This window comes from Myripristis murdjan, chromosome 13, assembly GCF_902150065.1.
Source record: "Myripristis murdjan chromosome 13, fMyrMur1.1, whole genome shotgun sequence".
In the NCBI taxonomy this organism is placed as follows: domain Eukaryota; kingdom Metazoa; phylum Chordata; class Actinopteri; order Holocentriformes; family Holocentridae; genus Myripristis; species Myripristis murdjan.
In genome coordinates, this window is record NC_043992.1 from 19,581,859 (window position 1) to 19,605,259 (window position 23,401).

At 41.1% G+C, this 23,401-nt stretch overlaps 1 protein-coding gene across 5 annotated transcripts in view; it reads left to right on the plus strand.

Annotated features, from left to right (window-relative positions):
* The first annotated feature begins 176 nt into the window (after nt 1-176).
* The window catches only part of LOC115370720 (clathrin heavy chain 1-like), a 28,831-nt gene continuing 5,606 nt past the window's right edge, over nt 177-23,401 (plus strand). Inside the window, exons 1-32 of one of the 5 annotated variants that reach the window (XM_030067867.1) lie at nt 177-584; nt 1,645-1,852; nt 2,257-2,259; nt 4,111-4,379; nt 6,160-6,321; nt 6,529-6,642; nt 6,997-7,170; nt 9,017-9,214; nt 10,051-10,251; nt 11,368-11,520; nt 11,873-11,995; nt 12,452-12,589; nt 12,868-13,032; nt 13,148-13,328; nt 14,104-14,267; nt 14,687-14,812; nt 15,403-15,545; nt 15,680-15,914; nt 16,297-16,419; nt 16,625-16,770; nt 17,071-17,254; nt 17,458-17,650; nt 17,960-18,117; nt 18,307-18,471; nt 18,977-19,084; nt 19,412-19,579; nt 19,760-19,909; nt 20,055-20,186; nt 20,508-20,618; nt 20,907-21,077; nt 21,354-21,575; nt 22,947-22,967. In XM_030067867.1, coding sequence (XP_029923727.1) covers nt 543-584; nt 1,645-1,852; nt 2,257-2,259; nt 4,111-4,379; nt 6,160-6,321; nt 6,529-6,642; nt 6,997-7,170; nt 9,017-9,214; nt 10,051-10,251; nt 11,368-11,520; nt 11,873-11,995; nt 12,452-12,589; nt 12,868-13,032; nt 13,148-13,328; nt 14,104-14,267; nt 14,687-14,812; nt 15,403-15,545; nt 15,680-15,914; nt 16,297-16,419; nt 16,625-16,770; nt 17,071-17,254; nt 17,458-17,650; nt 17,960-18,117; nt 18,307-18,471; nt 18,977-19,084; nt 19,412-19,579; nt 19,760-19,909; nt 20,055-20,186; nt 20,508-20,618; nt 20,907-21,077; nt 21,354-21,575; nt 22,947-22,967 — 4,851 coding nt within the window. In that variant the 5' untranslated portion in view covers nt 177-542. The remainder of the gene's footprint in view (nt 585-1,644; nt 1,853-2,256; nt 2,260-4,110; nt 4,380-6,159; nt 6,322-6,528; nt 6,643-6,996; nt 7,171-9,016; nt 9,215-10,050; nt 10,252-11,367; nt 11,521-11,872; nt 11,996-12,451; nt 12,590-12,867; nt 13,033-13,147; nt 13,329-14,103; nt 14,268-14,686; nt 14,813-15,402; nt 15,546-15,679; nt 15,915-16,296; nt 16,420-16,624; nt 16,771-17,070; nt 17,255-17,457; nt 17,651-17,959; nt 18,118-18,306; nt 18,472-18,976; nt 19,085-19,411; nt 19,580-19,759; nt 19,910-20,054; nt 20,187-20,507; nt 20,619-20,906; nt 21,078-21,353; nt 21,576-22,946; nt 22,968-23,401) is intronic. The other 4 variants (XM_030067862.1, XM_030067864.1, XM_030067865.1 and 1 more) reach the window with 4 other exon arrangements.

The following is a 23,401-nucleotide window of genomic DNA, read 5'->3' on the forward strand; positions in this document are numbered from 1 at the left end:
TGACAACCCAATTACTACAGCGGAACTGACGTACAGAGGCAAATTATTAGGTGGTTTGAGGGATGATGCTGCAAAAAAAATAAATAATGTGAATCTACTAGGGATTGAAACCCAGACGTAATGTAGCTACTTTGCACGGATTTGAAAATTGAAAGTGGCTCGTACCAAACGAGGGTGAGAAGCGCTGTGTCCTTCCAGAGAGGTCCCCAGATGCTTCCGGATTGGAAAGGCTCTGAGCCGTTTCCGCCGCCATTGCGGATTTTGGACAGAAGATCAGAGCCGTAGCCACTGCTATCCATTGATGCAGTGCCGAAAACACTCACGGACGGGGGACACGTTTGACATTACTGTTACCAGACTGCAGGAACACGATTAAAAGCACTCCGTATATTACCCCTGTAGGATTTAAATAGTCACTGACTGGCTCCGACCTACACCGACACAGTGAGGAGGTCGTAGCTAGCCCGGTGCTGCTACCTAGCTAGCTAGCTGCATAAGTTAGCTAGAATTTCAGGACTCCGGAGAAGCCCAGGGAAACCACCATGGCTCAAATACTACCCATCCGCTTCCAGGAGCACCTGCAGGTATGTGGGGAAACCAATTTGTTGTACAAACAAGGTTTTTTGTTATTATATGATTTTCCCGTTTCACAGTTGTTTGACAGCTTGCTAGCTAGCTATGCTAGCGTTTAACGTCAACACCCGCAGCAAATGAATGACCTCCCCTCCCCCGTTTAGCCAGCAGCTAACCGCTAGCCATCCAGGCAAGCAGCTAGGCTAGCATTGATGCTAGTTACATAGCTGGCTTAACGCAAATTATCTGTCAACGACGGCCAGGTAGCGAAACAGATTAAATACATTTGTTGACCTTCGGCACACGTCTAGCATTAGGGCTACATAGCTTTAATTTAGCTTATGACAGCTAGCAAGCTAACAGTTTCAATTGGTGTGTCGTGAGGGATCTCGCACGGTCACGTCACAATAATCGTATATTACACATTGAGTCGTCGAGCCGGATAATGTCAGTGTATATTGCCCGCAGGTTTTTTTGTTTTGTTTTTTTTCCCCACATTTTTTATGCAGTCGGGCAGCATGTTGGTCGTGCAGCGCTACATGATGAGGCTGATAGCCGTGACCGCCCCCAGTGCTGTGTCAGGTGCAGGCAGCCTGGACCCCATGTCACCGCATATTAACGTTGTGTCACGACCGGCTATTCTCACTAATACACGAGACACACGATTGCTTTTGCGTTTGTATGCACGAAATTTAGACTCTTTCTCATTCACCAGAGGTGAGGCAGGTAGCCCACCCAGTCTGTCAAAATGACATCATCTTAATTTCTGTCAGACACATTAAAAAAAAATATATAATATTTTTAAATGGGATTAGCCAGAAGACTGTTCAGCTGCTTGTCTGTAGTTGTTAAGAAGAAAATGATGGCGTATTATTATAGACCTGTCCCATTACTGATGTATTCACTGAGGTTTTTTATTCAAAACATTCAACTTGAGGCTGGAACGCATCACTTAGTTATTTAAGTGTCATTTCCACATCATGTGCCATAACTCACTGTCTGAGTAAAGACAGTGTGAAAAAGTGCTGGTCATGAGCCGATGCTGAAAAAGGTTATTTCTTCATATCTCAGCTCCAGAATCTGGGGATCAACCCGGCCAACATTGGATTCAGCACTCTAACCATGGAGTCAGATAAGTTCATCTGCATAAGAGAAAAGGTGGGCGAACAGGCCCAAGTCGTCATCATTGACATGGCCGACCCCAACACTCCCATCCGTAGGCCTATCTCTGCAGACAGCGCCATCATGAACCCAGCGAGCAAAGTTATTGCCCTCAAAGGTAAGCATTAGCCAGAATGCCCAATTAATGTGTGTATATATACGGCATTTTACACTGTAATAACTTCATGTGGCATCTAGAGAGCTGAATGTGGATCAGTTCAGAGTTTGGCCGGTCACATCCCTCTGTATGTTGCCTTTTTAAAGTATTTGGCCATGTGTGTAAAGTTTGTCTTTTGTCAGCCAATTACCGTATCATTTTGATGTTCATATGCAGGCCAACTCATTTCTCTTAATTAAAAAAAATCACATTTCAATGTATAAGGCATTGATATCACTTCTATGGAAAGTAGCCAGTAGTCACAGTAGCATTCCTAGTAGAAATGTCATGCTGTCATGAATGCTTTGTCTATTTTGCTTGTTTTTGCTCTTTTTTCATTTCTTACCGCTTTCTTATGTTTGCAGACGGTGAGTTGAATTTTACATATCATGAGTTTTAAAAGTGTATCCTGTATGCACTGTGTTGAAATGTCTGCACAGTACTGATGTTAGTTTTTAGGAATGCTTGAATGGTAACACAAGCGGGGCACCTGTAGTGGAATAGTAAAGCTTAAATAATTATTACGTCAAGCAAGCATAGATATAGGTTTTAAACAATGTGCATCAACAAACAATAGGTTAATATGAATTGGCTATATTACAGATTTGCTCTTTTGAAATAGGTCTTATTCCCATATGAATGGATTTGCTGTATGCATGTGATGCTTTTATCTGAAAGTATTCTACATAGGGTTAAGCATTTTTACATAATTACTGCCAGCGTCTTTTTCACCATGTGAGCTTATTATCTAAGATGTTGGTAAGAGCTTTTCAGTGATTGTGTACAGGATGTTGGTTTGGCAAAATTGTCATGTCCATAATACCAGAGTATTGCTCTTGTACATAATATATTTTGGTCAGATTTACTGACCATGCACATTACCTCACAGGATTATGCTTGAGTAGCTTACGAAACTTAAGCTGCAGTATGTGTTGTTTCTCAACCTGTATTTTTAAGTGCAGTTGAACCAGAGAAGCTGTTTCAATGATTTCAATTTTTTATGCACATTCCCACATTTGTGACATAGAGTAATTAATGTGTTTTCAGTCAATTGCTTTAGAGTAATTAAATGTCTGTCCTCTCTTTTTGTTTTAAAATAGGTTGTTTATATTGTAACGTAGCCTAATTTGTGTACATGCAACAGGAGTAAAGCATTTGATTATAAATATTGCTATACCATACAAGTTTGAGTGTGAAGATGGACTGTATTGATTTATTTTATAGTACACTTAATCACAGGGTGTAGTGTAGTTGAGAGAGAGGCTTGCTTGGGCCTGACTTAACTGAAAAGATATGTGGCCCAAAGGATTGGAGCCTCTTTCCTCCAATGAGCCTGAATTGGGGGGGAAAAAAACGGAATGGGCGTGAGTGCATCCCTTCAGCAACCTTCCCATCATCACATCTGTTTGTGTGCTTTGTGGTCTTCTGTTGCTAATCTGCATTCAGACCCAACCCAAACTCCCACATCCCTCATTTTAGGATTAACATATTTTGCTGTGAATCCCTCAAGAGCTGTGATCACATGCCTGAAGTTGCATTTCTCTAGTAGGTGGTGGGGGTGGAGGCTGGACACGGGCCTCATTCTGAATTGCACTGGGCTACATGCTTTGCCACAGATGTTGGTTCCTAATTTGTCTGGCTTTGGGTAAAAAAAAAAAAAAAAAAAAAAAAAAAAAAAATACTAGAGCATTGTACCACTTTACCAGAACCACCAGGAAAGCCGTTTTGATTATGCTTAGAGGCTTTTGATATTCGTGATAAAAGTCATCATATCAGTAACTGTTACTTATTACAAACTAATTAGGTTTTTACCGTTTTGGGAAATGGCTAGTTACAGTTTTCAGTTCACCTTATTACATAAGATTTGCAGATTCAGCTTCGACTGAATGTGTTTCTCTTGTACAGTTTTGTGCATCAGACCTAACTGAATGCAGATCTCACCACTCAATTGGTTGCCCACTTGTTGGTCTTGCCCCTTTGTATTGCAACTGGTGCTGGCTTGTTGTATGGTCCTTGGTGTTACTTACACCAAACCCTGACTACCAACATTTCTTCAACAAGTGGAATTTGATATTCCCTATTTATTTATTCCCAAAGCTTGTTGTGGTCTGTGTGTGGTAGTTGTAGCCACTAGATAGATAACAGCTTTTTTTTTTTTTTTTTTGGCAAAGCATATCTCTCCATCATTGTCAGTTAACCTTGGCTCTGAATATTTTCAGCGGCAAAGACCCTGCAGATCTTCAACATTGAGATGAAGAGTAAGATGAAGGCCCACACGATGACAGATGACGTGACCTTCTGGAAGTGGATCTCTCTCAACACCGTTGCCCTAGTCACAGACAACGCAGTCTATCATTGGAGCATGGAGGGAGACTCTCAGCCAATCAAAGTCTTTGACCGACACTCCAGCCTGGCTGGATGTCAGATTATCAACTACCGCACCGACGCCAAACAGAAATGGCTGTTGCTCATCGGCATTTCAGCACAGGTAGTAAAATTTCTGGTTGAAGAATTGCTTCACTATACTCACCACGTCTACTAGAGTTGCACATTTATGAAAAAAATAATTCCTATAATAATTCCTTTGATTATTTTTGCTTATACCATGGTCTGGGTGAATACTCTTTTCTGATTGGCTGGCAGGTGTGCATTAAAACCGTGTGTTGTGGAGGTAGTTCGGCTCAAGTGTAATCACCGTTCTAAATTCATCCACTACACATTGTGTAACTATGGCAACATTAAAAAGCACAGCTGTCAGAGCTTACTCATTGTCAACTGTGGCGAGCAAAGCTGAATTATTGACTTGATAAATTAACGGCTGGGAAGGAAATCATACCAGTTTAATTTTTTATATTGTTTTCTCCCCTTTTCTTTATATTGTTGGTAAATGACCGGGATAATCAACTGCTAAGTGTGCGTTAAATGGTCTTAAGGCTCTTGGCAATGGGTGGTTCTTTGGCTCCACATTGTGCCAATGTAAAACCATTTAACGCACACATGCATTGAAAATATAACACTTTAAGACCTCCAAACTACTGGATCATTAATTGTGAAAACATGAAATTTGGATATATGTTTATTTATTTATTATTTGGGGATGTAACACCACAAAATAATCTGTAGCATAAAAGTAAAATTAGTTAGTTACTACTATGCCACTTTACCATCTGAATTCTTTAGATTTTAACAGAAGAACGTATCTTTCTGGAATCTGCATGCTTAAAGTTACTGTCTTGAATTTATCAATGACTAGCTGTATGATTTGTGTAAATTCATATATGTAGTCTTTGAGGTTTATTGTAGGTATACAAGTAAACAAGTACCTTTTTAAAACTTAATACTCTGTGGACTGGGAAAGTAAAGTTTTACACCTCAAAACTCATGTTATTTAAATGTCTAGTGGTTCATCCTTGTATCCTCAGCTCACACAATAAATTGTGGAGTGGACAGAAATCTTCAATACATTACTATAAACAAAGCTGATTGTGGGACAGCGGTGTTTCAGCTATGTTTTCTTTGGCTTTGTTGTTGTTGCCATATCGATTCCTAGTTTGACTCCCAGTAATCTTGAGTCAATTAGAGAAAGTGCCCGCTATCACTAATTTATTGTATAACAGTTTGTATAAAGGCTTTTAATCGTTTACTTTTTGATAGTTTACTCACCCTGAAATGAAATACTGAAATGTATCAGTAGTATTGTACTCAGTAGGTTGTGCTCTTGCAAAGAGTTGGGTTTCCCTCTCAGCTGCCTATGGGAAGCAGCGAGTAAATACTCAAGAGGCGGCTGTGCTACAAAAATATTAAACGTTTCAGAAAGACAGCAATATATAGAACTCTGTTTTGGTCACTGTGTGTCAACAATGTTGCCGTCTGCTTTTTATATTGTATATCAGCCCAAAAAAGGCTCTTGGCAGCAATTTTTTCTGTCAGAAAAAATGGTTGCAGCTGGAGAAAAAACACTGTCTGAACACAGCCTTAAGCATTTTACTGGTATACAGAGGGGTTGCGCTGAAGTTGTAGCGGGTAATGTTTATATCACAAAATAGCACACAAGGGTGTTGAGCTATTGGTGGAAGACAGTAAAGGTCACATTCTCTAAGGGCTCTCTTTAAATATCTTTTGTCATAGTTCTGTGTTTTGTAGTTGTTTAGTTTGCTGTTACAACGAATACAAGAAAATATGGCACTGTTAGCAAAATAGTGACGTCACTTGAAGTCATGGGTTACTTGGGCCTTTAACTTAATTGCTGTGTCTTCTGCTTTCTTTAGCAAAACCGTGTTGTCGGAGCCATGCAGCTGTACTCTGTGGACAGGAAGGTATCCCAGCCGATCGAGGGCCATGCTGCCGGCTTCGCCCAGTTTAAGATGGAGGGCAACACAGAGGAGTCGACGCTGTTCTGCTTTGCTGTGCGAGGACAGGCAGGAGGCAAAGTATGACTCATTGACACAGCCACATCTTAAGCTTAGCACTGCTACAATAAAGAGATGGGGATAGAATCCATATGAAGAGTGGAAATTGGAGGGGAGGATTGATGCACGCTTCTGAGGCTGTCACTGTCTGTGATTGTCTCGGGGCAGTCTTCAGACAAGCCAGCCTAACTCTTTTCTCCTTTTGTCTGAATGGCTTTTTGCTTTTAGCTGCACATCATTGAAGTGGGGACTCCGCCAACTGGGAACCAACCATTTCCAAAGAAAGCTGTGGATGTTTTCTTTCCTCCAGAAGCCCAGAATGACTTCCCTGTTGCTATGCAGGTACATGACCTAACAGAGACTACAGACTTGTAGTACTCACTCTTGTCAACGCATCTGTGTTTTCTGCCAAAATAAGATTTCCTTTTCATCTTTTGGCACCACAAAATACTCTTAGTAAGTTCACATCCCATCACAGCTATGACTTAATTGAATTTCCACTTTCTACTCTATTTGTATCTTTAAGATTTCTGTTCTCCAAGTATGCTGAAAATCATGAAAAACTAGAGAGAGTAGTGCAATGCCAGAGCAGTTTGGTGTTCAGTGTCTTCCTTAAAGATATTGTGACAGTGATCTGGCCATTTGTTTATTAGTTAGCTTCTCCAAACGTTGTCTTTGTCACTGTACATCTTTCAGATCAGTTCCAAGCAAGATGTGGTCTTTCTCATCACCAAATATGGCTACATCCACCTGTATGACCTCGAGACAGGAACCTGCATCTACATGAACAGGATCAGTGGCGAGACCATCTTCGTGACTGCCCCCCATGAGCCCACTGCCGGCATCATTGGGGTCAACAGGAAAGGACAGGTACTGCCAGAAGCACACACTTTCTCTGTGCTTCTGTTAGCAGCTGTGTTTTAGTGCTTCATGAGATCATAGAGTTTTTCTCAGTTATTCAGTGTAATCAGGTACTTCTAATTTAATGTCCAAAGTAGGGCTGTCAGATTAAACTGTATTTGAATATTAATGATATAATTTATATTGTATTGATTCATGAAAGCAGGCTATAATGAGCACACAGTGTAGCTGTTTAAGATTCTGTCCAGAGTTGAATCACATGTAACGTTTTAGAGAGAATAGGTGTATTGTTTTATATTTGCATGAAAGATAGGAAAGGACAATCACTGCATCAGTCTTAACTTTCTACTGAGGGAACCCAAATATCCTACAAACATTACTTTTTAAATCAGGAAGAATAGTAATCTTCCTTATCAGTGATTTCTGGTACAGTGCCCTTTGTGAGCATATTTTTATTCATTCAGCAGGCAGGTTTATTGTAATTTTGTTTACATTCAGCTGAAATTTGAATATTGAAATATGCTCTGAAAGCCTTAGACCATTGTAAATAAGTCTAAAGGGAGAGCCATGGTAAGCTTATCAGCTCGCCTCTGTGCAGAAGTGCCTTAATTTTCGTTGATATTCATCCTAGCCATCTACTCCTGGCTGATATGTCAAGAAAGCAAGAATGCATGTAGATTGTAGTAGGCAAGATTTTTCTTACCAGCCTAAATCACAGAGTGAGATTGCACTAATTTTCACCTCATAGTTTTGCTCTGATTTCCTAAATGATATTAACAGGTATGTGCACTTTGATGTCTGTGCCAGTCAGAGACTGTATGCTTGTATAGGTACTAGATTTTTGTCCATCTTAGTCTGTCAAAGCTGACATTTGTGAGCCAGTCAGATTCCCTGTGTTGTGTGTCAGCTTTTGTACGTCGATGTGGGTTCTTGGGTGTTGTCCTGTGACCTTGATGGAGGGAATCTCTGTGAATAGCCGCTGTAGCAGCACCTCCAGTGTCAGGCAGCATGTGACAGCCACAGTAGGAGGGCCCAGATTTGGCTGGCAGGCTAGGCATCCTAATCTCCTTACTGCTCCTGGCTGTCTGGCCCTATACAGCCCAGTGTATTTTTCACACGCACACACACACACACACACTGTACTACACTGTACACAACAACATGGGGCAAGCCATCTGTATAAGTTGCAAATGTGACGAATCCAGTTCTCAGAAGCGATTCACTTCAGATCTATTTTTACACACTAAGGTGTGCTCAGGTTGAGATTTACAGTTGGATTCAGTTCCCAGCAGAAGGGATTTGATTGGAGTGCACCTAAGTAATTTCACTGTTAATGAAAAGTGCAGTATCCATTCAGACATGGGTCAAACAGTAGTTCCAGATTATTATCAGCAATTGCATTCAGCTGCATGGATTCACATGAACAGGACCACATCAGCATAATTCACATGGTGTCAGGACTGTTCTCAGTCAGATAATAACAAGAGAATGACAACAGAGAGAGATTTTAATAGCTTCTAGCTTTAGTGCTTTCCAGCGATTGTCTAAATTTTCTCATGCTTTTTGTCGAAATATGGGGTTCTTCTAGTTTTGGCCTCATTCCCTATGGTGGCTCTTATTGAGATATTTATGTTAGAGCTGCAATGATTAGTTAAATATTGATTTAATTGCCATCTGTTAAATCAATCACCAACTATTTCCTTAATCATTTTGAGTCATTTTTAAGAAGACTAACTTTGTTCTAATTTTGTACGTGTGTGTGTGTGTGTGTGTTAGAGTTTGAGCATTTTCGTCTTTGTGCACAGCAAATCAGTTGCTGGGTTCAAATAATAAAATGTTGAATATTTTTTTCCAGGTGTTGTCAGTGTGTGTGGAGGAGGAAAACATCATTCCCTACATCACCAATGTGCTCCAGAACCCTGACCTGGCTCTGCGTATGGCTGTCCGCAACAACCTGGCTGGTGCTGAGGAGCTGTTTGCTCGCAAGTTCAACACCCTCTTTGCAGCAGGGAACTACTCAGAGGCTGCCAAGGTGGCTGCCAATGCACCCAAGGTACTGCCAAGCCACCAGTGTGCACTCAGAGCACCATCAATATCATGATGCAAGCACAGACTCTGCACACTAAGCAGAGTCTACAACTTAGTGAAACAATATAGCAATACATCATACTCCAATTTTGTCTGTTAGACAAAAATAACCATTTGTGTTATGCAAGCCTTATTATACAGGATTTACTATTACTGTAGTGAGAAAAATGTATCCCACATGCCAAAAATAGCCTTAACTCAGCAGGCTGGGAGAGAGTGTAAAAGCATTGACCCATGTTTTTAACCTCACTACTATGTACAGCTAATAAAATTAAAGCTTTTTGCCTTTTTTTTTATTCATTTGGTTTGGAAGGAGGTAGCGGTCTGGCTTTCTGTTTTCAAGTTATTTTTAACAAGGCATGAAGTAGAGGCAAATTCATGTCACACAGTTAAAAGACAAATATGTAGTAATATTTTTTAGGAGCACATTATTCTAGAGCATCACATTTGAGCATCACATTTGAGAAATGTTAGTAATTCCTACTTAAGCTAACTTTAAATACATATCAGCATATCCCCTTTGACTTTGTACTTTGTACTTCCTCTGTGCAAAAAACTTGTTCAGCCCACAAATTTGACTTTTCAAACACAAATTTGACTCTTCAATACAGTATAAATCTAACATTCACCACAGTCTCAAATGCTCATGTTACTACCTGTAATCATACATCACCACAAAGGACAATGAAACTCAAATGATCACTGTGGCCTTTTTTCCTTCCTCCTTTCAAACTTTTCCAGTGCTCTACTAGCTTACACTCACTCAGACACTCAATTTCTGCATCCGTCTTTGTTACCCAGGGTATCCTGCGCACCCCAGACACCATCCGTCGGTTCCAGAGTGTGCCTGCCCAGCCAGGCCAGACATCCCCCTTGCTTCAGTACTTTGGCATCCTGCTGGACCAGGGCCAGCTCAACAAGTTTGAGTCCCTGGAGCTGTGCAGGCCTGTTCTCCAGCAGGGCCGTAAGCAGCTGCTGGAGAAGTGGCTCAAAGAGGACAAGGCAAGTGACCAGTGGCTAGTTTAGTGTTACTGTTACAGCAGGATATAATCAAAACAAAAACCCAAAACAAATTAAATGTATACTACCTTGAAAATGTAACAAGAAGCACATATGCAACTTGGAAAAAGTCATGTGTTTTACTGGGTTGCTATTATATTTACAAGCCATCTTTAAACGGTTGCATTGAATCAGCTTTGTTTCTTAGGTATTGCCCACTGAATTTTAGGGAGCAGCATATTTCCAAAAGACAGTGCCAGTTTCTCCACACTGATTAGCACTTTCATCTTGTTTTATCTTACAGGTTAATGAAAGTGACATCCAAGGATCGTATGAGTAACCCAAACTAAATTTGTAGCTCTGTACAGACATGGCCCTTAACACGAAAAGGCAGTTTCATCGCAGCACAACTAATCTGGTTCCAAAAAACTTAAAATTCAGTCAGTTAAATTTTATTAGTCTAGATTACAGACACTTTGTGGGAGGGACTGTAGCTTAGTATTTAGTGAACAGGTTTCAGTGCATTTTTCTCAGAGCTGTTATTTCTCAGATTTAATCCTTCTGATTCTGTAATTGGTTTATCTTGATCTTGCCAAAACCTTGATGTTTTCCTAATGATTGACTGATTGATTGATTGAAACCTTTATTTATTCTCGGAAGACAGTTGAGGTTTCCCTCTTTTACAATGCCGCCGAGATACACTTTAAAATACATCAACAACAAATAGGATATACCTCATACATTATAATGACAGGAAATACACATAATAAACAGAAGAAAGGGAAATACACATAATACACGTTAATAAATAAAGTTATAAAACTGGCTTATGCAAAATTTGAAATGCGCCTGGACTTCAATTAAAACAGTTACAATTAGAAACACAGTGGCTAGTGATAATAGAGTTAAATTCTGCATAAGTGGGTAGACTTTCCAGTTTTAAAAAGCTTTGGAGAGCTTTTACAACATTGGTGTGTGTGTGTGTGTGTGTGTGTGTGTGTGTGTGTGTGTGTGTGTGTGTGTGTGTGTGTGTGTGTGTGTGTGTGTGTGTGTGTGTGTGTGTGTGTGTGTGTGTGTGTGTGTGTGTCTGTGTCTGTGTCTGTGTCTGTGTCTCTGCAGCTGGAGTGCTCTGAAGAGCTTGGAGACTTGGTGAAATCTGTGGATCCCACTCTGGCCCTCAGTGTCTACCTCAGAGCCAATGTACCCAACAAGGTCATCCAGTGCTTTGCAGAGACCGGCCAGTTTCAGAAGATTGTCCTCTATGCCAAGAAGGTGTGTGATGATACTTGATTTGATGTACTTTCAAAGTGTGTGAAGAAGACAATAGGACAGTGAATTATGAATTTGAATTTCTAGTACATAGTCAGTGCATTGTCTGCGTTCTTTTAGTGCTTTTTTGTGGCTTTATTTTTCTTTCTTGGACCGCAAGAAGTTTGTTGTGAACATTTTCTGTTGTCTTCTGTTTCGCAGGTAGGTGTAAAAGCATTATGATTGAATTTAGTTCACTATTGTGCAGATAAGACTAAAACATATGTATTATGATTGTCTTTCTTGCTGTAATCTGCAAGTAGTCTGGAGCATTGTCAAAGATAAAAATAATTAAATAAAATTCTGTCCTCTATAGGTTGGCTACACCCCAGACTGGATCTTCTTGCTGAGGAATGTGATGCGGATCAGCCCAGAGCAGGGCCTGCAGTTCTCCCAGATGCTGGTTCAGGATGAGGAGCCTCTTGCCGACATCACACAGGTCAGAGGGCCCACCTTTGCCTAGAGTTCACACCTCAAGTAATTACATATTCGGCAGCTGGTGCTGCTTGGATTTTCTGTGACCAGACATCAGTCAACTAATTGTGCAAATGTTGGCTGCAGCCAAATTGCTGAGTGCCAGCACTATTTGCAGTCAGCTACCTCAGACTGGCTGCAGATGGACAGAAGGCAGCTGAGTGGTTGCTGGCAGTCTGCTCGCAACTTTACACATGTAGCTATTGTAGTGGTCCCCTTTTTCCTTCTCGACTATAATTATGCTACTCTGAACTGATGTGACAGCACAGAGATTTGTCTTTGAAAATAAATAAACAACACTTTGTTCTACAGGTTTGGCACATTTGATTTCTTTGATGGTTTTTAATTGTTGTGTTTGCATTAATTGTCTGTTCCTGAACAGGACCCCGTTGTAATGATTTCTCTGTTTGTGTGTTTCCAGATTGTTGATGTGTTTATGGAGTACAACCTGATCCAGCAGTGTACGTCCTTCCTGCTTGATGCCCTGAAGAACAACAGACCCATGGAAGGACCACTGCAGACACGCCTGCTGGAAATGAATCTGGTCCATGCGCCACAGGTACACAAATAACATGGATACATCAGAACTTCATTGAGCACCAGATGGGTGGGATTTACCTCATTGGTCACTAAGTTAAACTAACAAAAATTTGACCCAGGACTTCAAAATTCAGCCAGAAGAGTCAGTTTTCTAAACTAACTGTTTGGTTTGTGTTTGTATTTCTAGAAAGTATCTTGTTGCCTTTCCCACTACCAGACAGCTGATTTTCTGCTGCCATCTGTTACACAGTCTCCGTTGCCATTTAAATGTCTTTGTCACTGTGTCATATCTCACAGGTTGCAGATGCCATCCTGGGCAACCAGATGTTCACCCATTATGATCGTGCCCATGTGGCACAGCTGTGTGAAAAAGCCGGTCTCCTGCAGAGGGCGCTGGAGCACTACACCGACCTGTATGACATCAAGCGCGCTGTGGTGCACACACACCTCCTCAACCCAGAGGTACAGCACAGGCCTGGAAATAGAACAAGCAATACTAACAGTCCACTCTTGTCTTTGTGCTTATTGCTTGTGCCTGCTCTCCGTATTGCTGACTGTAAGCTTTTCTTCCTTGCAGTGGTTGGTGAATTTCTTTGGCTCGTTATCAGTGGAGGACTCTCTGGAATGTCTGAGGGCCATGTTGTCCGCCAACATCCGCCAGAACCTGCAGATCTGTGTACAGGTGGCCTCCAAGTACCACGAGCAGCTCTCCACTCAGTCCCTCACTGAACTCTTTGAGTCCTTCAAGAGTTTTGAGGGTAAGCTGGTAGCATGCAAAGTGCAAAACAGTCGTGTCATTCCTGTTTATTAGTAATATATTTTTACTAGTGCTGGGCAACGATTAAAAATTTTAATTGTGATTAACCGCATGATCTGTCTATGATTAATCGCATTTTTTTAAATCTCATTTTTATGCTCAAAATTTAATAATGAATTCATTGGTAGTGTGTTGAACATTTTTATTCTAAAAGAAATTAAATATCCAAAGTGCAATAACACTTTCAACAAATAGGATGCTCTGTAGCAGCAATGAACTTTCCCTTTACATGGTAGCAGTCAACAAAATATTTCTTAGAAATCTTAACTCAAAATATAATATAGAAAATAAATACCTGAATCCTCCTCCATTTTCTGTCCCCGCAGTTCTTTTCTTTTCCAGCTCATGTGTGCCAAAACAAATGCTCTGATTGGTTGAGATGCATGTTTAAGCCAATCATATGCCAGTATTTCCCCCCTTCCCCCCTTCCCTTCCCATTTCCTCCCCTCCGCTCCCCAATTGCTCTGGCCTGTCTCAGCAAGAGTAACAGAGAACCCTCCAAAAAAAAGTTTAAAAATGTGTTAATTTAGTTAAAATAATTTTCGGTGTTAATTGATGAATGTGTTAATGCAATAATAGCGCGTGAACTTTCCCAGCCCTAATTTTTATATAAAAAATATTTACCCTCCCAAGCATTTTCTCTAGATAAGTAGACACAAATCAGTTTCATGTACAGTTAGTTCATTTGTTCATTTTAACTGTTATGTCTCCTTCAGGTCTGTTCTACTTCTTGGGTTCCATTGTGAACTTCAGTCAAGACCCAGAGGTCCACTTCAAATATATTCAGGCCGCCTGCAAAACAGGCCAGATCAAAGAGGTGGAGAGGATCTGCCGTGAGAGCAACTGCTATGACCCCGAACGTGTAAAGAACTTCCTCAAGGTGAGGGATGGATCGATATCTCTGCACACTCACAACATCAGTACAAAACAAAGCTTTAGTGCCACACTACAAAACATTACCGCACCCATTCTGTGAAGTGGATAAGCTGTAAAAGGACATTTTTGGGGGGGTGTTTTTTTAATTTGGTGAAAAATAACACTACTGCTGCTGCAAAATGTCTTTCAGTCAGATAATTAAATGTTAAAATGGTAAATGCATTGCATTTCTGTAGCATTTTCTAGTCTGCCGACCACTCAAAGCTTGCTTTACATTGCATTCACCCATTCACACACACACTCACACATTGATGGCAGAGGCTACCATGCAAGGTGCCATGCTGCCCATCAGCAGTGGTTTTTAGATTTTTGGTTTGATTAAGGGATGAAAAAATCTCAATGTTACATCTTTTCTCTATGCAGGAAGCCAAGCTGACTGACCAGCTGCCTCTGATCATTGTGTGTGACCGCTTTGATTTTGTCCATGATCTGGTTCTGTACCTGTACCGCAACAGCCTGCAGAAGTACATTGAGATCTACGTGCAAAAGGTACATAACAGCCATACTTCACTGTCTGATGGTACTTTGTGTGATGGAAAGTAATCTTATATGCCATGAGATGAAATAGTGGCTAACTTGGGATAGTTACCCGCCACTGAAAGTTTGTTTTTTACATAATACCTGAACATTAGGCTAATTATTCTTAACAGTAAAAGTGTGACATATTTCAGGGGCGTAGTAGCAGCTCACCTGGTACATTGTGTACCATGTATCAAGGCTAAGTCCTAAACGCAGTGGCCCAGGTTCAACTCTATGCAGAGCCCTTTACAGCATGTCATTCCCTCTCTCTGCTCTGCCTTTACTGTCTCTCTCTACTGTCACTATCAAATAAAGTAGATATGCCAAATAAAAAAAATAAAAAAACATCTTTAAAATTTTAAAAAGTGTGGAATGTTGCACAGATCCTACAAGTGGGCTTGAAAGTCTTTCATATTTGGAATAACAAATGCTTTCCTCCTGGCAAATGCATTTGAAACTCCTTTCCTCTCCTGCCTATAAACTGTTTTACTGTTTCACTGCGGCAAACATGCTTTACCTCAATGGGGAATATGCCATCATTTAACAAACACTTATTCCAGGTTAACCCCAGCCGCTTGCCAGTAGTGATTGGAGGGCTGCTTGATGTGGATTGTGCTGAGGATGTGATTAAAAACTTGATCATGGTGGTGAGAGGGCAGTTCTCCACTGATGAGCTGGTCGCTGAGGTGGAGAAGAGAAACCGGTAAGATGATAGAAACTACTTCAACTCCACAGCAACAGTGGAATCACACAGTTTAGTTGTTTTTCTCACCAAACCTTACATTAAGGGATGCAAAGGCTGTGTTGTGTAAAATCTTATTGTGTGTGTTTGTCCAGACTGAAGCTGCTACTGCCCTGGCTGGAGGCTCGTATTCACGAAGGCTGCGAGGAGCCTGCCACCCACAATGCCCTGGCCAAGATCTACATTGACAGCAACAACAACCCAGAGCGCTTCCTCAGGGAGAACCCCTACTACGACAGCCGCGTGGTGGGCAAGTACTGTGAGAAGAGAGACCCCCACCTGGCTTGCGTGGCCTATGAGAGAGGACAGTGTGACCAGGAGCTGATTAATGTAAGTTTGGATTGGCTTGAAATTGTTATTGGATTCACTTGAAATGAGGGCAGAAATATGGATAACCAGCTGACTCATGACCTGGCTAATCCAATTGATAATCTAAGCAAAGAAAATGCTGTTGTTTTTGCTATACAGTATACTTTTTATTGATTTATTTATTTATTTTTAATAAATTGTGGTTATACATTATGTAATAGTTGTTTTTGCAAGTTTTATTGTTCAAAGAGGCATATTAATTTGGCTGCCATACCACTATGTTATCTAAAGTCATAGCAGAGAATGTAATCATGATTGGTATTGCTGCTCAAGTAATGTAAGCAGCTTGCTTTTCCTCAATTGTCGCCCCATATGTTAACCATTTTTATGTATCATGCTGTAGGTGTGCAATGAGAACTCCCTGTTCAAGAGCCTGTCTCGCTACCTGGTGCGTCGAAAGAACCCTGAGCTTTGGGCCAACGTCCTGCTGGAGAGCAATCCCTACAGAAGACCACTCATCGACCAGGTACGACAGCCTTGTTGTCTCTTGTGCTAAGGCAGACCACCTTAACTGTGATTACTTGGATCATCTGTTTGTGCAGAAAGCTGCTTGCATTCCTGCTAGTGCTCTCATTATTCTGTCCCTACTCCATTGACATACTCCATACTTGTTTTGGCAATATCAGTTTTTAGTTGATGTGCTTCAACCCTGTTCTCCCTCTTTGCTGCAGGTTGTCCAGACAGCCTTATCAGAGACCCAGGATCCAGAGGAGGTTTCTGTCACAGTGAAGGCCTTCATGACTGCTGACCTGCCCAACGAGCTCATTGAGCTCCTGGAAAAGATCGTCCTGGACAACTCTGTCTTCAGCGAGCACAGGTGAAAGAAAGACGCATTTATGATCTAATGTAACTGCATCTAAAAATGTCTCCACCCACAAACATGTTATTGAAGAGCACTACTTGTGCAAAATGTCAGTTCAGGCATCCAGCATGTATTTGACAGTTTTGGAGTGGGCCATTCCATTGAGTTGTTATATTAGAAGTCTCATATCAAGTTTGTCCTCTTAAACTGCCTTTGAGGCTTAGAAGAATTTTTTTTTACTTATTTTGCACACATAAAATTAGACCCACTCTTTTACTTGTTCTCATTGAGACCCTTCCTTCCTGGTTCTTTCAGAAACCTTCAGAACCTGCTGATCCTGACAGCCATCAAGGCTGATCGGACCCGTGTTATGGAGTACATCAACCGACTGGACAACTACGATGCCCCAGACATTGCTAACATTGCCATCAGTAATGAGCTCTTTGAGGAGGCCTTTGCTATCTTCAGGAAATTTGATGTCAACACCTCTGCTGTACAGGTCAGTGGGCAGTTGGTTTACTCTGATGTATTGAAGTGTAGAATCAGATAGACAAATCCCAAAACCTTTTTTACTGGTTGCAAGCCTTTTTTTTCCTGTTTAAAGTTTGAAGCCAGTCTAAGCTTTTAGAGATCAGATCCTTGACCTGAAAGCCTTGTTTGTGTTGCTGAAATATGGTCTGAACACTGGCTCATTGTGTCCAGGTGCTTATCGAGCACATTGGTAACCTGGATCGGGCCTATGAGTTTGCTGAGCGCTGCAATGAGCCCCCAGTGTGGAGTCAGCTGGCGAAGGCCCAGTTACAAAAGGGCCTGGTCAAGGAAGCCATTGACTCTTATATCAAGGCAGACGACCCCTCTGCTTACATGGAGGTGGGGCAAGCTGCTGCCCTAAGTGGTAAGTGATCTTCATCCATTCTGTTCACATGCAGAATGCTTTTGTAGTGTCATACATTGATCTGAAGAAATACTATTCCTGTAAAATAATTTTAAGGAACTGCTAACTGCATTCACCTTAGCCGAACATTGTGTAAAAGTTTAATCTTTTCAGATTTGGTGCCATTTCCTATATGAATTTCAAATACAGATTTATTTGGATGGTTTGCATAATTGTTTATCATGTATTAAAAGGGATACTCTTTTGCAGTATTTCTATAAAAATAGGTTGATGTTCTTTTGAAACTGATTGGAGTTGTGCTGCGTGCAGGGAACTGGGAGGACCTGGTAAAGTTCCTGCTGATGGCTCGTAAGAAGGCACGCGAGTCTTACGTTGAAACAGAGCTGATCTTTGCTCTGGCCAAGACTAATCGCCTAGCTGAGCTCGAGGAGTTCATCAACGGACCCAATAACGCTCACATCCAACAAGTAGGTTTTGGGAAGCATGCATCGTGGGCACTCACGTATAAAGCTGCTGCCACTCGACTCTGTTTGCTCTGTCTAATTACACATGTTCAGGGATAAATAATAAAGCATCTGTATTGTTATCTCACCCTCTCATACTTTCTCTCTTTTCTCCTGTTCTTGCTCTCTCTTGTTCTATCCCTCCTCCTTCAGGTGGGTGACCGTTGCTACGATGACAAGATGTATGAGGCAGCCAAACTGCTTTACAACAATGTGTCCAACTTTGGCCGCCTGGCCTCCACTCTGGTGCACCTGGGAGAGTACCAGGCAGCTGTGGATGGAGCCCGCAAGGCCAACAGCACCCGCACCTGGAAGGAGGTGATGCATGACACACTTTGAGCCAAGAGTAGGGCTCTGTACTGTGGACTGTAGCAGTGCTTTAAATTTTATTTTCCTTACTATTTCATGTTTTTTTTTTTTTTTTTTGGATTTGATTGAACTTTCATTCATTTCTAGTAGCTTTAATCTTTCCTTGACTTTTTTTATGTTGACGAAATCCCTAACATAGACTTTGTAGGTGTTTCAAAATTTTGTTGTGACCACTGTCACTCTGGCTTGCATTGCATTTCAGGTAGAAATAGCAGTGTCAGAGGCTGAGGTTTGTCATGTAGGTTTAGGAGCTAACCATATCAAGACCATGCCTAGACATGGTGTAATAGATTAAACCTTTGTCCTTGGAAATCCGTGTTGCTGAATTTAGACAGAATATTCTCTTCTATTCTGTCTCTGTATAAGCCTTCCTACAGCCTCCGTAAATAAGAAATACTTGAAGGTGTGGACTGACTTCATAAACATACACTGACTTCTTCTTCTGCCCTCCTAGGTGTGTTTTGCCTGTGTAGATGGTAAGGAGTTCCGTCTGGCCCAGATGTGCGGTCTGCATATTGTCGTACATGCCGACGAGCTGGAGGAGCTCATCAACTACTACCAGGTATATACCAACAGTCGAATTTAACTGAAATTTGAGTATTAATTAAAATTACACATAAGATTGACTCATGACAGCTGGATGCAATTAATGGTTACTGTGTTCTTATCAGATATTCTATCTGCATTGCTCATTATTGTTTTTAAATCTGAAATGTGAACACACATCTGCACTAAGTCTTGCCTATGCTGTCTTAAAGGCAGCTGCAATTTTCCAGTTGCAATGAAATGTTAACTTTATGTGTAAAAGTTATAGAAGCTTAACTAACATGTATTTTTTATGTTTGAAAGATGAACGTTTGTCTTACTGTAAGTCTTTGTGTCCCTCCAGGACCGTGGTTACTTTGAAGAGCTGATCACCATGCTGGAGGCCGCCCTAGGCCTGGAGCGCGCTCACATGGGCATGTTTACTGAGCTGGCCATCCTTTACTCCAAATTCAAACCACAGAAGATGAGGGAGCATCTGGAGCTCTTCTGGTCCCGTGTTAACATTCCAAAGGTGGGTTAGGGGAAGAAAACAGTAACATTTTCAAAGGAAATAAGATGTAATATAGAGGTTTTACCATGCCTCTTCCAGTAACTCTCTTCCTGGGCTGTTGTAAAAAGGAAAGTGTACCCTGTGACTTTTGACTCTTTAAGTAAGAGTTAATAAATGAACTTCTGTCTCTGTGTGTTTCAGGTTCTGAGGGCGGCAGAGCAGGCCCACCTCTGGGCAGAACTAGTGTTCCTCTACGACAAGTATGAAGAGTACGACAATGCTATCATCACTATGATGAACCATCCTGCTGATGCCTGGAAGGAGGGCCAGTTCAAAGACATTGTCACCAAGGTACAGGAGAATTTCATCTTCGGTTTGTCATTATTCTTGTGGTATGCAGCACTTACAACCTTTCAACTACACAACACAGTAGCTACACAGTAGTTACTTTTTTAATAGTATAACCATCTGTCTAAGCACATGTTTGTTGTTGTAGGTGGCCAATGTGGAGCTGTACTACAAGGCCATCCAGTTTTACCTGGAGTTCAAACCATTGTTACTGAATGACCTGCTCATCGTCCTCTCTCCAAGGCTGGACCACACACGTGCTGTCAACTTCTTCAGCAAGGTCCTGGGCCAATGTTTCTTGACATTTCTTGCCATGTGTCACCTCACAATGAAAAATACATCTCAAAATATAGCATTGTTAGAAATTGAAAAACATTGTGGATCACTCGTGAAGTTAAGTCATGAAGTAAAAAAATGAATACATGAAGCATTCTCATGTACTAATAATTAAATGGAGTCAGTGCTTGCAAGTAACCCATTTCTTTCTCTGCTGTTAATGTTTCCTCTATGGTGAGCTATCAGCCGTGGTTCATTTAATAGAAAATGAAATGTCATTTTGATAAAATAATCAAGATTTTTTTGCATCTGATTCTTTCTCCAGGTCAAGCAACTATCCTTGGTTAAACCCTACCTGCGGTCAGTCCAGAATCACAACAATAAGTCAGTCAATGAAGCACTTAACAACCTCTTCATCACGGAGGAAGATTATGCGGTATATGTTGTTATATTTATATGTTATATGTTCATGTTGTCCAGTATTTTTAATAGTAGATAGTATGTATGTATGTATTATAATGTAATATATGTAGGATTTTTCATTCATTCCATCATGTATGTGAAAATCAACAGTATTTAATAAACAAAAATAGAGGAAGGATTTGAAACACTGAACAAGTCAGTCAGTCGCAGTTAAGTTTATTTTTACCTGCAGGATTAGTGTCTTGAAAGCAAAACATGTCTCTGCCTATGTTCTAATTCCCCCTTTCTGTCTGCTGTCTAGGCTCTGCGCACCTCCATCGACGCCTATGACAACTTTGACAACATCTCGCTGGCCCAGGGCCTGGAGAAGCATGAGCTGATCGAGTTCAGGAGGATCGCAGCCTACCTGTTCAAGGGCAACAACCGCTGGAAACAGAGCGTTGAGCTCTGCAAGAAGGACAAGCTCTACAAGGTCCATAATTAAAACAAAGACAAACTTGAAGACTCCATGTCTGTCAAAGCACACGAATACCTGCTGTTACAGTTCAGCCTTTGAAAGAGTACAAAGCAATCAGAAACATCTGACTGTTGTATTGATAAAATTTTAGGGTTTTGGGAGTTATTCAGAGGGAATGTGAAGCTTTGGTTTATACCATCTAGTATATGCTTTTACCATATGAAATTAGTTAACTTTAGATATTCCCTCATTCAAAATGATTGACTTGTAACTGTATCCTGTCCTCTGCAGGATGCCATGCAGTACGCATCTGAGTCGAAGGACACGGAGCTGGCGGAGGAGCTGCTGGCCTGGTTCCTGGAGGAGGACAAAAAGGAGTGCTTTGCCGCCTGCCTGTTTACCTGCTACGACCTGCTGCGACCTGACGTTGTGCTGGAGACTGCTTGGAGGCACAACATCATGGACTTCTCCATGCCATACTTCATCCAGGTCATGAGGGAGTACCTCACTAAGGTGGGTCGGCCAGAGCTGCAGAGGTCATCAGGTGACTGATGTGTGTGGGTGTGCAGAATCACAACAAGCACTGCGGGCAGTTTTCTTCAGATAGAAAGGATTAATAATTAAAATGGAAGAAGATAACTACAGTGGTTTATAAAAGGGTAGAATGCCAAGATGACCTATCAATTACCCAAGGGGTGTTTTTTGCTGTTAAGTGTTTAGACATGAGTGAAATGGTATTTGCAAATGTGTGATAATCAGTTTGGAGGCCCAGATGTGTGGAGTTTACCACATTAAACTCGATTGGATGGTTGTACAACAGCAAAGTACTAAATATTAAATTGACTTATTTGTTGTGACGTGTGACAAACCCCATCCATCTGGTACTTCAGGCAGGTTTAAACAAATTCTAAAACTTTTTTTTTTTTTTTTTTTTTTTTTGGCAAATACTGTTTGGCCCATGTCTGGAAGTTTCTATTGGGCAGTCTCATGCAGTTCCTCCAGACCATATTTAATGCCAAAATCTCTCAACACTGCCTATTCCCTCCTTTATCCATGCTCATCCTCCAACGCTTCTGCCAATCATGTATAACTATTGGTGTTTTCTTTTTGATTTGGGTTCCATCCATCCAAGCTACTTTTCCATACAAATGTGTTCCAAAGGAGATTCATAACTGCTGTTTTGCTCCTCATGCCACATGTCTGTTACATGGCATAAAATATGACTCACTTAATGCTTTCACCATAGGATGGTTCAACGAGAAGATGTGATGGCTACAGAACTGAGTAAAGCCGTAGTTGTAAAACACTTCTTAGTATTTAATGAACATGCTTGTGATGCCAAATTGGTGGATTTTACTGGATCCAGGCAATTCAGAGATTGGCAGGTAAGTTGTCAGCCACTGAGACGTAAACCAAACAGACTTTGATATACTTTTCATGTGGTTGACTAAACCTACCAGTCCTTATTAAAATCCTACCGATTTGGTTTTCCAAGCAAGCTAAGACAAGGAATTATCGCTATATTGTACTTAACCCTAGGTCTTAATGATTATTTTTCTAAACCATTGATTTATTAAATTACCATTGCAAAATGTAGTAGATCATAAGTCTAAGTTGGGATATATTAGTCATTAGCAACATCTGTAAGGTGAACATATTTTAAAGTGTTGAAAGCAAACAGTTCCACAGTATCTGAGTAATCTCAAGTCTGCATTTGTATCAAAAGTGGCGTTACTTGCATCTCTCGCTCTTGTGATTTTTCTTCTGTTTTCTGTAAGCAATGATTCCTGTTTGTTTGCTGTTTTCTCTTTCTGTCTCTTTCTATTTTGGGAGACTTCCATTTGTTTTTTCTCCTTAAGTTGCCTCTCTGAATTTCCCTTTCAGGTTGATGCGATTAAGGAAAAGGTGAAAGTCGAATCCAATTTCCAACCATTCTTTTTGACCCCTCTCCCCTGCCCTGTAGACTGTAGTTTGGAGGAGTAACATTAGCGGAAACTGCATGCCCCTCCTTCCCCATGTCACTCTGCTGCTTCTGAGTGTACACTCCACACCTCCACTAGACTACCTACTACCCACAAGACTCCAGAGTGGGGCTCTCTTATGCCCGTCCCCTGGGAATGCACTGGTGTTCTAGTGTCTGTAATGGCTCCATGAACTCTCACCCAACCAAGTTTCTGACTGACCCGGGACAAGGAATGAACAACTAGTTACTGATAGATCAAAACACAAGGGTTATAGCAAGAAGAGGTGTGAAGAATTCATGTTCTTGAGAAGTATTCTTCACCTCCACTGAATGGCTCTTCAAATAAAAACAAACAAAAAATCAATTTTCACTCTAT